Source organism: Phyllobates terribilis, unplaced genomic scaffold, assembly GCF_046119375.1.
Source record: "Phyllobates terribilis strain yellow unplaced genomic scaffold, ASM4611937v1 Scaffold_1__5_contigs__length_1240528914, whole genome shotgun sequence".
NCBI lineage: Eukaryota > Metazoa > Chordata > Amphibia > Anura > Dendrobatidae > Phyllobates > Phyllobates terribilis.
Genome location: NW_027362761.1, coordinates 399,918,709 through 399,934,280, shown reverse-complemented (window position 1 = coordinate 399,934,280; position 15,572 = coordinate 399,918,709). Strand labels below are relative to the sequence as shown.

Here is a 15,572-nt window from a genome sequence, read left to right as displayed (position 1 = left end):
ATTTATTTTATAAGAAATTACAGTAGGTCAATGAGATTTTTTTAAGTGAAAGCTACAGTAGGTGGAGTGATTGAATAAGAGCATATTTACAATATGGATCTGGGTTTGCAAGAAAAGGACATCACACTTTATAATTTAAAGGTTAGCGGTAAGAAATGAACATACTGCTCCTTTAGCTAACCTACCTTCAACTATGGAATATAATTTACATAACAATATCTATCTATGTTCCTAAACTCAATTTTCTTAGATTGGTCTGATCAGTCTTAATAATTTATAATGTCAGATATAGTATATTTATAATGTCAGATATAGTATATTTATAATGTCAGATATAGTATATTTCTTGGGCACTGCCAGTATTATTTTCAGTACAGAAGATGCTTTGAGCAGTTAAATCAATTGGATTACTATTTTAACTCCTAATTAGCTAGCTGAGGTGTACACTCCAAGTGAAATCCAATATAGAAATGGTAACTGAGGATCCAACCTTAAAATTTGCATTTTCACATTTATTTCTAAAACTGTCAATAGAATATCTACATAAGCGGTACTTAGCGTTCATCACAAATACCTTGAGAATATCAACCTTGTCCTTTTCCAGGAATAATCCATTGTTAGTGTCATATATATAAGATTTGCATATGAACATTCTTGTAATTAGGAACTAGAACTAGAATTTAGGGTAAAATAGATCATGTGTATTTATTCATTGCATTATTATTATTTTTATTATGGTGTTTAATAATTTCATATTAATTGATTTTTGCGGAGCATTATAATCCTCTCTTCATTATCATGATCTGGTTTATAATTTAAAAGGTTAATCTATTGCTCCAAATTGAATGTATTCAGCTCATTGTGTTTGGACAAGCAGTGCGGCCATTTACTCTCAAGTTCTGGGAGAAGGCAAATGTGTGTGTAGGGTCGAAGCAAATCTATTACAAAACTGTCTACAAGACGATGGGTTCTAAAAATAATGTAAATATTTACAAATATATATATCTCATAACCACATTCCTACTATTGATAAAAGGAAGAGAAGAACACCGGGATCTATTCCTTTCTGCTTCACTGAATCTTAATCCAGTCACTACTAGAGCAAAGTGCTGCTTAATAATTCACTCTGTCAGACAAGGAAACTAAACAAAACTCCTCAAAAACAATTTACATATTTTTTCCAGGTTATAGTTACTTATGTCTATAATCTATGATGAAACCAGCCTATAAGTAACGTCAAACCTCCATTCTTTTATACGAGCTGTTGGCCATTGTGTTACAAAGCTCTCAGGAGATAAGTCTTGTAAGAATTCCTGCTATAACATAGGTGTTAATATTCTATGTCTAGGATCTTTTTCAACAATCATAGATTGTGAAAAGTAGGGGAATTTCTCTGTCTACAGACAAAAGGCCTCAGTTAAATCCCACAACCAAGATTACTACTTTGATCTACTACAACTTCTATCTAGTGTAAATGGCATTTATACTTTTTAAATATGAAATTTTGTACAGTAAAATATAACTTAGTTTGGAAGGATCAGCTACCTATTATATTATGCAATATCTACAATCTAATCCACATATAAATAATATTTCTATAAAAATAATAAATTAAAAAGAGATAATATATTTGGGCAGCATAGTGGCTCAGTGGTTAACATTGCAGCCTTGGAGCACTGGGGTCCTGGGTTCAAATTTCACCAAGGACAACATCTGCAAGGAGTTTTCATGTTCTCCCCATGTTTGCGTGGGTTTCCTCCAGGTTCTTCTGTTTCCTTCCACACTCCAAAGACATAGAGATAGGGAACTTAGATTGTGAGCCCCGATGGGGACAGTGACGATGAGGACTGTAAAGTGCTGTGGAATTAATGGTGTTATATAAGTTAAAAGATGCCTGTATTCTCTTCTTTTGTGAACACACAATTTTAATCTTTTCTTCATGTACCTTGGAAAATAAAATGCAGTTTTTTGGACTTCACCTGCGAGCTGGATTTTTCTGCTTTCTCTATTGGATGTTGCACCCTGCCCAGGTGCTGTCCGTGCTCTAGAAGTGTGGAACTGCAGGTGGGGAGCTGGATTTACTTCTGTGGCTATATAAGTGAGCATAAGAAAAAAATAATGTAACTGAAACTTACAAAGCCAACCCATGAAATGTAATTGTGGAACATGTAGGCTAGCTTTCACACATTGCTGAAGCTGCTTTGTAATTGTGCTCTACAATGGTTATTATTTATTTATTTTGCTTGCTTATATAGCGCCAACATATTTGTGGCACTTTACCCATGCTATCATCACTCACTGTCCTCATTAGGGCTCACAATCTAAATTCCCTATGAATGTGCCTTTGGAGTGTGGGGGGAACAAACTTACACAAACACAAGGAGAACATACAAACTCCATGTAGGTATTTACCATGGTCAGATTTGAACCCAGGACCCCAGCGCTGAAAGGGAATTGTACTGAGCCATTGTTCTGTACTGTACTGAGCCATTGTTCTTTCCATTATTATTATTTTATTAATTATTAATTTACAGAGTGTCATTATATTTTATGATGACGTATAATATTCCAAAAAACCAGTGAAAATGCAATACAATGTATTAATAAAAATAAGATTAGAGCGCTAAAGCACATACATCACATGATACATAAGGAGAGAGTTGCAGTCCTATGAGTTAACAGTCTAAATATTGTGAACTAATGCTAAATCTTATTAAAATTTCATTTGTGAAATCATATGAATTTTATAGCACAGCTATTATTGCTCAATGCCAGATGGCTACGGTAAAGCAGAGAATAGTATCTTGACAAGTCAACAGATAACTTTGCTACAATGACACTGGTCCTAAATTAAATATGCTGGAATAAACTACAGACCCTTCAGCTTTGTGAGTCCTGTCATTATTGACTGCCATAAAGTCATTTTTTAACTCCTGGTGACCAGAAGAAGGGTCTTCAGGCTTAACATTGACATTTTCATGATCCCTGTGATTTTGTCCAAAAATGCTGTAGCTCCTGCATATGGATATAATTTATGTCAACATAAATATGATTTTTCTCATGACGCTGCTTCAGTAACCCATAACAGTAACACAAAGAACTTGTCCAGCTTTAGTAACTAATCTCTAGTCCCAAGTAAATGTAATTATTGCACTCAGTTTTACTGTACGATTGTTAATATTTATTGCATCGCTTATTAGAGTTCTCAGAGTTGATGGTATTCTGGATAATATATTCTACACGTGTATGGTGTTTTCATGAGACATCTAACTACTCTTTATCTATCAGAGAGGAAAATATCTCTCACAGTTTTATATCTCAAGTAGAACTTCCTGTCCTGGAGCCAATGGAGCTTCTCACAGATAATAATTCAGGAGATTATCACTCCGAAGAAAAATAAGTCTGTAAAAAAAGTCAGTGGCGCATTCAGTGTTTTGTTCATCAATTAATAAATTAAACATTTTGCTTTAATAGATCAATATTGTTACTATGGTAAGAAATACCCATCGACCCCTTAACCTCATGGTAGGAGTGTAGGGCACATTACAACGTTGGTCCTCAATACATTGTCAGCAATCCTCTGTCTATATTTTATGTTTTAAGGGTATGAGTTTAGGGAGTGTTTTAAGGCCATGTCCATGCCTGGGGTTATAAGGGCAGACCTGTTGAAGCTGGCATGTAATACCGCACCCCCTAGACCCTTATAAATATATATTTCGCAAATCAGCTTTCCTCCAGGAGATAGAAATGTATCTCATAGTTTTTTCTTCCTTCTGGAGGAGAGCTGATTTGCATACTTTTTTGAGCGTTGGCTGGTAGTAGGTTTGCATACACCATCTGGATCCCTTTAAAAAGAACTAGTACTCCCCTCCCCAGAAGCTGTATTGTATTCTTACTGAATTATGTCTCAATAGTCATAGGGCTCTCGATACCATTCAGATATTAGGGCTTAGAAACAGAGCTACTGTATATGGGATATAATTTGTGGCCAACATAATTTTTGGGAGAATATAGCGTACGGTACGGAGTGGGACTTTAATTAATGGCCAACATAATTTTATATTGTAGTTGTTTGGGTTTTGTTTAAATGGTTACTAGTTGATTTTGAATAACAACACAAAGTTTTTCTCTGTTATGTGGCCATAAAGTATGTGTTTTGGTAATTTAGTATTATTTATTTATAATAAGAATTATTATTTCTATAGCGCCAACATATTCCGCAGCACTCTACCTTTATTTATTATATTTTTATATTTCCTTTCTGCAATAGTTATTCGACTGAATATAGCTGCCATAGAAGATACCCTTTGTGTTAAAGCAAAAAAATAATTGAAAACTCATTAGTATAAAGTATCCAGACTCCCAATTAGTGTTTTCCACTGGGACAAATGATGTAGATGTGGGACTATTTATTTTTTATAGTGTATGAATCTAACGCCGCATTACATTTTCTAGTCTTAGGAATAAATAGCTTAGTTTTTAGTGCCGAGGTATTATTATTACTATTATTATTTATTATTATATCGCCATTTATTCCATGGCGCTTTACATGTGAAAAGGGGGTATACATAGCAAAAACACTTACAATAATCTTGAACAAAGCAAGGCACCGACTGGTACAGGAGGAGCGAGGACCCTGCCCGTGAGTGCTCACAATCTACAAGGGATGGGTGAGGATACAGTCGGTGAGCGTAGAGCTGGTCGTTCAGCAGTATGGTGGAGCGAGGGTTAGTCCAGGTTGTAGGCTTGTCGGAAGAGGTGGGTCTTCAGGTTCCTTTTGAAGATTTCCATGGTAGGTTAGAATCTGATGTTTTGGGGTAGAGAGTTCCAGAGAAGGGGCGATACACGGGAGAAATCTTGTATGCGATTGTGGGAAGAGGAGATAAGAGGGGAGTAGAGAAGGAGATCTTGGGAGGATCGGAGGTTGCGTGGAGGTAAGTACTATGAGTTTGATATACTTAATGATTGGGTTATGAGCTGCCTGTGCTTCTTTGAAGGCGCTGGAGTCACTAAAAGTTTCCACCCATTGGAATTTTGTAGTGTGTAATTTATTGGGCCTTTATTTTTCTGAAATCAGCTGAGTTATTGGATCATGCCACAAAAAAACATTTTGTCATTTTTATCCAAATATCCAAATCCCAGTACTAAAAAGCTGCATCTAAGGACAGGTCACTTTACTAATTGTCAAGAAAATACTGAATAACCTTTCACGAAAATGTGCTACGAGCATCACTTAGACTTCTCTTGCTACACCTGTTCTAATCTCCCAAGGACGGCATATGGGCATGTGAACTGGCTTTCAATCAACTAAGATATATAAAAAATATGTGAATTCACCAATAATCTTGAAAAATCTGGAAAATTTTTAGAGTCAAACTGAAAGATCAGTCAGAAAAATTGATCTTTTCTGCTTCTTAATCACTAGATCATTGTACTCAGCTCACTGAGGCCCAGGAAAATGCATAGGTGGAATAGACATGAAAGAGATTTCTCATAATTCAAACGATCATTTTGTCTAACATTTTATTTAATTTCTGGCCCCTTCTCGGTGAATGTTATGATTAAAAAAAGAATTGGAGTTTTTGTCGGATCGTGGTCACACTTTTAGGTCTACAGCTAATGTAATAATAAATGCAATGAGAGTGCAGAAAACCTGTCATTACTATAGCGTCCAGCAGAGGGCCTGCAATTACACAATGAAATGCCTTTTAGTTGTATTCTATTTTTACAATAGAGTGATATAAAATATTGATATAAATGGATATTTACAAACTTTGTAACCATTATGTAGTGAATAGAGCAGTGCACCATTATTGTGACATGTCTAAGATATTATTCTTTAATATCCTGACCCTAAGGTCAAAAACTCATGACATAGTTGTCAAACATTGCTGTACTCATCAATGTGTAAAACATAGTATAGCTGGTACAGTAAGGCACCTAGCTGATTGTCAGGCAGATACAAGTAAGCAGCTTGTGGATGCAGGAGCCATGTCACTGTCTAATGTCTTCATATTACACAGAACCAACTATTGTATTCAATGTGGAATTATGAGAAAAGAAAACCAAAGCACTGAGGGAACAATCTATTCCTGTGCCTTGATGTTGGCCTTTTACTCTGATTGTCAGCGAGTCCCCAATTATAACAGTTTTTGTGTGTGGACACCTGTCACTAACAAGTACATTGAGAAGAGCAATAGATTTCGCCAGGACCGCTCGACATGCCTCCTGGGAAGGACACTGACATTTGATCACTATTGACCTGAGCCGGATTGAACAAAAGTGCTTTCATTTGCCATATAAGTTGTCAGGAGAAGCCATTATTCTAAGTAATTACAGCCATGGTTCTGCATATGAGGATCATATATTAATGATATGAAAGCAAAACAACAAAAATTCACATACGCATGTACAGTATACACTGATAGCCAGGTATATATATATATATATATATATATATATATATATATATATATATATATATATATATATATATATATATATATATATATATATATATATATATATTGATAAATATTTTATCCTAAGCTACAACTCAGTTAGGACAGAAAAGCCGAAAATACATAGTTAATGAATATTTGCATAATCAATATTCAGTTTTATGCTTAATTGAATTTACTGGAATGAGCAATGCAAAATAAATTCTACATTTTGCTTCTTATTTTGCTAGCAAAATGTTATCATATTCTTATTGATTCTGACTCCAATATTTTGTAGAAAACAGCCAGAATACCATAATATAGCTGTAATAAAATAAGTATATAGTAGTAGTAATAATAATAATAATAAATAATACTGTAGCTAGTACTAGTGATATTACTACATTAAAACACCAAAATATGATATCCAGTGTGATATATATTATAGTGGGCAGCACAGTAGCTCAGTGGTTAGCATTGCAGCTTTGCAGCGCTGGGGTCCTGGGTTCAAATCCCACCAAGGACAACATCTGCAAGGAGTTTGTATGTTCTCCCCATGTTTGTGTGGGTTTCCTCCAGGTTCTCTTGTTTCCTCCCACACTCCAAAGACATACCGATAGGGAATCTAGATTGTGAGCCCCAGTGGTGCTGTGGAATATGATGGTGCTATATAAGTAAGCATAATAATCAATAATATTAGGTGTGCGCAGGGCTCTTTCAGTTGCTGTTTAATAAAATTGCACTGTAAGTGAACTGTCTCCATATATGACTACCAGTGTGACCCTGGGCTTTCTTCAGTCACCTGGATTTCGCTTAAGGTACCGTCACACTTAGCAACGCTACAGCGACCCCGACAACGATACGACCTGGCAGGGATCGTTGCTGCGTCGCTATGTGGTCGCTGGTGAGATGTCAAACAGTCAGATCTTCCCAACGACGCAGCAACGATACGGCGACCCATAACGACCTGTATTATGATGCAACACAAATGCACGCCTATGTGTCTCAGTTCAGAGTCGCCAACGAGGTCGTTGGTAAGGTGTCAAACACACCAATGCATGCTACCCAGCGGGACCTCAACGATCAAAAAAAGGTCCAGGCCATTCCGACACGACCAGCGATCTCACAGCAGGGGTCTGGCCGCTGCTAAATTTCAAACGTAGCAAGATCGCTGCTGAGATCGCTGTTGCGTCACAAAACTTGTGACTCAGCAGCAATCTCGCTAGTGATCTCGCTTAGTGTGACGGGGGCTTTACTCCATTTAGCTTTCTAAAACTGTGTTCACATATATCCTTCTCATCAGACTGAATTTTATGCCTAATCAGGAGTTCACAACAGATTGCAAAACTGATGCCAACATGTATCAGCTGCTATCAGGCTTACTCCCAGACACTGGTCCAGGCTGGATCCCAACGTTTCATCAATGGTTGTGATCCGGCCACCGGTCCGGTGCCTTAATCTGCCTGGAGCAGCAGCTGTAGCAGTAGATAGATGGGAACAATACTATATGCAACAATTGGACCAGTTTCCATTGAGTTTTGTTAAACACTGGCTAGAAACAACAACGCAAGGCTGGACATATGTGAATCCAAGTTTTAGCCTTTTAATGTTCAAGTTCCAATAAATTCTGAGATTTTATTTGGAAACAAGTATTAGACTCGTTGATTCCTTGAAGAGTAGACATAACTATTACAGGGGAAGGGGCTTATTTGTTTTCCATTAAGTAGAGAATCATCCAGGGATGTTTTCTGTGGAAGGCACTACCCAGGACACTACCCACTCATTTAGACTGGCCTATCGACTGACTTATGTAATTATTCCCGTTTTGCCCTTTCAAAATTTTCTCCCAAATCTAATCCCTCGTAGCATCTGTTCACACAGCCTCCATGCACTTAATAGCCCTCTGTGTCTGTACTTATTCAGATACTGGCTGGTGACCGGTTCATACAGCGTTATGTGAACACCCTGCTTATTATATTGATGACTGGACCGTATAATACAAGCACTTTTTCCATTTAGTTTCTCCCCTATATCCTCATAGATTGTAAGCCTGCGAGCAGGGCCCTCTCTCCTCTTGGTATCTGGTGAATGATGTGTTACTCTGTAATGTCTTTATTGTCTGTACAATTCCCCTCTGTAATGTAAAGTGCTGCAGAATACGTTGGCGCTATAGAAATAAAAAATATTATTATTCTGTATTTGCATCATTATGAAAATCTCAGCTAACTCATCCTTCACATATAAAATGGAAAGATTAGATCCCTGACTTCAGCTGGTGCCACAGGAAAATGGGGAACGAGATAAAAAACTGGAGTAATCGCAGAACGATTTTTTTTACTTTTTGCTTTCCATTAGTTGCTTGCATGCATAGAGAAAATATCAAAATAAAATGTGAGCAACATTTATTACAGAAATAGCAAAGATAAGTCTTTAATGGAACAAAAATACGTTTGTGATTTTGAAAAATGTTCAATGATCTCAGTTCATTCTTGACTCTGTTGTTCCTACAAATCTCAGTCTGTACAGCTCTGTGGAATTCATGGCACCATATAAGTGATCAAAATATAATAAATAAATAAATTATAGATGTAGGATACTCTAGACCCGAACTACAGTATATACTCATGCACATTCTTGTCATCATGAATTACTAAGGCCAGCTCCTCGGCTTATATTCCTCTTTCTGCAGGGATTTCTATTAGCATACTTCATTAATGATGTCCACTTTGCTTTAATTCCCTACTATTTCACACCAGGTTTTATTGTTTTCTGGAAATCTTACAAAGACATTGATTTCAGTCAGTGCGTCTGTGTTTTCCAGCCGCTTCTGCTACAATAGTTTACTAGTCAATATCAACTTTATTTATTCTTACATCCATCACTATATTAACCTCCTACTACATTCTTCTAAAAAGCAATATGAGCGCAGAGGGGCTAGTAGTGACACAAAGTAGACTTCTCAAATACAGAATCACTGACTGCTAAGATTTGTGGGATGGATGACTTTTATATTACATGTGTAGACAACATGTCTCCAGGAAAACCATCAATAACCAGGCGTTTATACAGTAGGAACCTAATTAAATTCAGTAGAACCTCATTCTTTACAGAAATCTACTCCTTTATGTCTATAAAATACAGTTAGATCCTGAACACTGTTTTCAGCATCAGATTTATTATGTTACATAATATCATGCCATAATACTACATGCTCGCCATTTTTCAGAGATCAAGTAAGAGAGTACGTTAAATATTTAGTCTGGGTTAAGATAAAACGGCTGAGATGCTATTAATTGCCGAAAATTAGGAAAGCTTTGACAAATATTTTTGATGTCATGCATAAACATTATACAATTCATATACTTTTACATAATTGAAACTTCATCTCTGGAAATCTCTTGTTTCTGTATCTAGAACTCAGTTATGCATTGGAAAGTATACCCACCAGTAGTTGTTTTAGAACTTCTTCCATGGCATTCAACATCTTATTACAAATTATGTTTGGATACATTAGTCCATGATACAATTGGGGGCTATTGGTTCACAATGTTGTGTGTATTAGGAGTTCAAAACATTGTCCTCTATTTCTACATTTTCATTGACATCCATCACATTTCTTTCATTGATGCTCAATCATTAGAGGAAGTGTCTACTGAAATATTTCCATTATATACCATATCCAGCTAGGTTCAGAATTAATATTTCCCTGGCGGCACTTCCGTGATCCAATCCTTCTGGATAGCATATGCTATTTTTGGGGGAATACTCCTCCCTTGATGACTGGAGGATTGCAGCAGTCATTATTCTGCGCAGTCAATAGTGTTGTGCCTATATCTGCACAATTACACCAGGTGAGCAGCTATTGTTATTGGGGCACTGACCTTTCTATCTCCTAGCATTATTACCCTATAGTGCACCATGTCTTTTATTTTTTAACATTTTTAAAGTTGACCTCTTGAAAGTCTTTACCCATGAGAGATGCCCTTAACTTTAGAAATTACCTTTGGTTCCTTATTGGCTGATTGATTTGCCAGGCGGTTCTGTTAGAAATGACATTTGGCTCCTGGTTGGTTGATTGACTTGGTGACCTCTTTTTGGGGAGGGCATTTTTGGTTTTGTTCACCTACCTATTATCAATTGTGATGATCTTGTATGTTTTAGGGCTACTCTAGAAATTATTATATAAGCATTTACTACCTTTATTTGCAAATTTCTCATTAAATAATATTTTGTGCCTTTTTCCCTTCCATTATTGGCTACTATAGGCAGATCCGTCACTAATAGGGATGAGCGGACCCCCTGGGGGGGGGGCTTCCAAAGAAAGCAGAGTCTCTCTCCATCTTAATTCCCGAACACTAAAACGAACTTCCAGGAGAAGTACATGTTTGGAGTACAGCACCCGACACTAGATGTCCGGTACGAACCCCGAGCTTTATAGTTCGGGTTCGCTCATCTCTAGTGACTAGTATACTTGTATGCAAAGGTTGTGCTGCGGATTTTTCTGCAATGATAATCCACAGCGGAAATTTCCGCAGCATGTGCACAGCACATGCGGATTATCATTGGGGACCACGGCAGACAACTTAGCATGCATTTTTAATGCGTTTTTGCGGCGGAAATGCAGCCGCGGAAACACATTAAATCCGCATCGTAGGCACGCAGCCTAATAACTACCTGTGGACACAGATCAAAGAGGGCTCCTGTAAAAGAAAAATATATGGACCCTTTGCAGTCCAGTAGCTCATTATTATGCACAAATCCACCTGCTTTTTAGGTGGTAGTGGCCCTCTTATCTCTTGGGCCCCTATGCAGCTGCCCAGATTGCACCAATGATATGTCCACCCTTGTCAATAACCATTTACTGTGATCTGTAAAATAATGCTAATTACAATCACAATAATGTGCAGAAGACACCCCAGCTGAAAAAAAAAATCACAGACTCATGACAGTTTTTTTCATGGACACTGGATAAAAGTGCCCTATTTCCAGAGGCCATAGGCAACCCTAATATAATTGTTATATAGCACCACAGATCTGTCCTTATGCACCTGAACCACTGTGAGAGGAATGAGAGGACAAAGAGACAGCTGAATGTGCTATTGTGGCCCAACCAAAAAATGGTTTCACCCACTCCAGGTGCTAGGAATGCCACAGTGGCAGAATAACTTGTTAGTTGAGTCCAGCATATTGCTTATCACCTACTGGTTATATAAAGTAAACTTATTTTATAGTGTTGTACACAGCATTTGCTGAAGATGAACCATTTTACAGTATATAGGAAATGGAGTACTCCGAAATCCAAAAAATGTTTTGTGGAAACGATTTTTATGACCAGTGATTGTTATCTACTTAAAACCAAAAATTCCATTTAGTTACAAGTGAAAAGTAAAAAATAAAGCTGTTATGTTCATTAGATCACTTTGTTATATTGAGCCTATTATATCATTGATTTTATCTGATATGGCACCAATTCTAGTGTTACATATTTGAAACAGCTCACTAATGCTACAGATTGTCCAGTTGTCACATTACCTAGGCTTGGCCCCTGTTAGATTAACCATTAGATGACATGCTTAAAAGCACAGAAATGATTGACTTTTGAAAATATTTACATATTTTTATCTTTTCAAACTAGGGTGCGACATGTGTGCAGATAATCGGAATGGAGAATGCCCCATGCATGGGCCCTTGCATTCTCTGCGACGTCTTGTGGGCACCAGCAGCACGGCATCGGTGGCCCCTCCTCCTGAGATACCTGAGTGGTTACGGGATCTTCCACGTGAAGTGTGTCTGTGTACAAGTACTGTGCCAGGGCTGGCATATGGCATCTGTGCAGCTCAAAGAATTCAACAGGGCACATGGATAGGGCCCTTTCAAGGGGTCATTGTGTCTCCAGAAAAAGTTCAAGCAGGAACTCTGAGGAACACTCAGCACCTCTGGGAAGTAAGTCACTTTTAAGTTGATTTTATGGCATTGGGATACTTAAACTCTAAAAACTTTTTTGTCACTGGCAAAGCATCAATTAGACTAATCATATACAGTGTCCATATAGAAGAAAATGGTGCATAGCATGAAATTGCTTACAATTCTAAAGGCCATCATACAAATGAAAGTTGGTTGAAACTGCCAATTGTGGTGTGACGGCGGTGGGTGTGGACCCACTGCGCCACTGGCTGGGCTTACGCTAGAGGGGCATGAGTAAGTTGCTACCTGATCTTCACTAGAGCCTCTGATGGTGAGGATAGACTTGGGCCATTAGGATAGCCACCAGGTGCCACTCCAGGACAGTGTTCTGACCAATGGGTCAAGGCAGGGATACGAGATACAGAGGGCAAAGGCAAAGACGTAGTCTGAGGTCAGTGCGGGAAGCACAGGATCAGAATAAGTAGCCGGGTCAGGAGAGGAGAAATCAGACAGAATGAGAGGGCAAGGTAGGTAGCAGCTAAACTCTGCAGGGCACAGAAGGGTTAAATTCCTGCAGAGACTGGTCGCGCTTTCCTATTGCCAGGTGGAGACAGCAGGAAGATGCAGCAGTGCTGGGAGTTGCTAGAGGCAACTCAGCGAGATAGCCTGACACAAGGAGAAGCAGAGCAGTAACCGCAATGAGCAGCATGGCGCTGAGAAGGCGTGCAATTTACCGGCGTTACATTTGGTAGGACCAGTTTATCATTTAAAAATGTTATTAAAAATACAATATTCATAGAGAGGACTACTCCCCTCTCCCATTGTAAACACATGCTTGCTTGGCCAAATCAAATGTGCATGTGTATGAGGAGGTCAGGAGGAATTGTTGTTGCCCTAATGACCTTTCGGAAGACAGCTGTTGATGGTCTATGGGCACCTTTAGTCCATGATTCTCATGAATAAATGTCTCTGAATAAAAAGAAAGTAAAGAATGTATCTGTGACCCTAAAGCCAGTTATAACTGCATAAAATGTAGATATCTGAAGGAGATGCATAAACTGGTACTAGTTGATTGCTGGATGAAGCCTATTGTTTCCATGCGTAATAGTAGATAACCGTCATGACCCCATACTGTCTAATCAGGTGGTGCCTCCATAAAGTAAAGGCACTAATACAGTCAACATCCATGAAACATTCATCCTGTCAAGGAGAGAGCGTGGAAGGTATGAAAGTCATTAAAAAAAAATCACAGTTGCACCACATAAATGATAACGCCTTGTCATTTAGATGGTGTCACTGGAATTGTTGTTCTTTACTTTTTGAATAAAGGTTTTGGATTTTTTATGGATGATTTTGGAAGCTGGATTTTCATTCCTTCCTCTCTCTCCTTGAACTACCATTTAAAGCACCAAGATGTTCTGTGCCTCCAGACCATCTAGTGGGTGACCCGATTTCTCTCCTGCTACTTATAATTCATCCTGTCATGGTTCAGGCCTAATACACTCATCACCAGCCTCTTCTCTCTGCTCCTACGTGCAATCCTCACCTTGTAGTTGACTGGACAAATCTTATGTTCTTCAGTTGTAGACATATTCAGTCATGTTCCCTGTCTTAGGGTCATTTTACATGGCCCATGAGTGTCGTAATCTTAGAGGCCAATGTTTATTTTAATTTTCAATGCTCGTTAGTGGCTCGTACTGATTGTTCTTGAGGTCGTTCGCTTTGCCCCTTATTCATTGTTGTTGGCAGCACATTACCTGTTTATAGAAGGGGATGTTCTGATGTTCTGCTGATCAACTATAATTTTTATGGGTGCATAATAGACAAATAAATTTTGCCTCATCTATTGGGGTCTTTAGACTGAGCACAAGTTCAGAGATCATCAGCACATGTAACGGAGCTTCTAAAACCCCACGGGCTCTATAATACAAAAGTTATCAAAAATGTATCATCATATTTCATATGTATTGAAAGAGTAAAATGTAAATTTGTCTTTTATGTATCTTCGTCTAGTGCTTTTTATCACATTGTGGCTTCCAGATTGAGTGTAACAGCAGAATAATCCATGATAGTATAAAGCAGCATTTAGGTGGACATATAATACATTGAAGCCATCCTATCTTTCTGACGTACAGGGCATAAAAGGGACAGTTTTCCCTGTTATTGAATCAATTGAGAGGTACAAAGTTCAGATCTCAGGATACAGAATTAAGCTAGTTTGCAGAGTTGAAGAGACAGCTTCTCTCTTTGTTCCCTGGAGTCAGGCATTGAACTCGCAGACCGCTCACTGGAAATCTATCTTCTTATCAACATGCTAACATGTTGTTTATTGCTTTGTGCTGCCTTTTACGAGAGCTCTCTGGTTCAGAAGAAATACGCTGTATAACACTTATTGACGCCCTTCCCTTTAAACAAATCTATCATCATCTCCTAACAGCTAAATAATCCCATTAATTTGATAATCTAAAATATCAGATTTTAATTAATGTAGATGCTATTTGTAATAAACATCTCATTCTAATGTGTTATATTTTACGGTTTGCAGCATGTTAAAAAGTAAGGACACCCTCATTAGTTTTTGTATGTTTTAACATGTTAACATGTGTTTAATGTTCATTCAAGCATTATATAAAGATTATATTGATCAAGAAATACCCCTACTGAGTTTGTAATAATTTTTTGCTTAACCTGCCACAGACAACTTTTATTTTTGCATTTTTATTTTGTTTGCCCCTTCTTCCAAGAATCATAACTTGTTTTTAATTTTCCCGCCCACATAGTCATATGGAGGCTTATTTTTTGCGAAGCGAGTTGTATATTTAAATGACACATTTAAATAATTTAGTATTTTGATAGATTTTATGCAGCATTATTGAAAATGTTTATTATTTCATGTTTTTAATTTCATTAAAAGCATGCTTTTTTCATTTTTAAAAATATGTTTAAAACCTATTTTTTACTCTACACTTTTTTTTTAGTCTCTTTCTTTCACCTTTAATCATATTGCAGTTTATAACTAATATCACAGATTTATGGGCTTTACAGGAGTAGCAACACGGAAGCCATGATGATTGAGTTGCAGGGAGTGGACCATTGATGCCCAGAATGGTGTGACCCCGGGACCGAACACTTTAAATGCCACAGCCAAAGAAAGACAGAGGCATTTAAGGGATTAACATCAGTGATTGGAGCTGAGCATCTGCTGGGTCTAGTGAGGGATCTTCTGAG

General features: G+C 37.7%; 1 protein-coding gene across 1 annotated transcript in view; it reads left to right on the top strand.

Annotated features, from left to right (window-relative positions):
* PRDM6 (PR/SET domain 6) overlaps positions 1–15,572 on the top strand; it is a 155,762-nt gene that overhangs the window by 6,696 nt on the left and 133,494 nt on the right. The window contains exon 3 of the mRNA XM_073654925.1: positions 12,076–12,383. Within this exon, the coding sequence (XP_073511026.1) occupies positions 12,076–12,383 (308 nt within the window). The remainder of the gene's footprint in view (positions 1–12,075; positions 12,384–15,572) is intronic.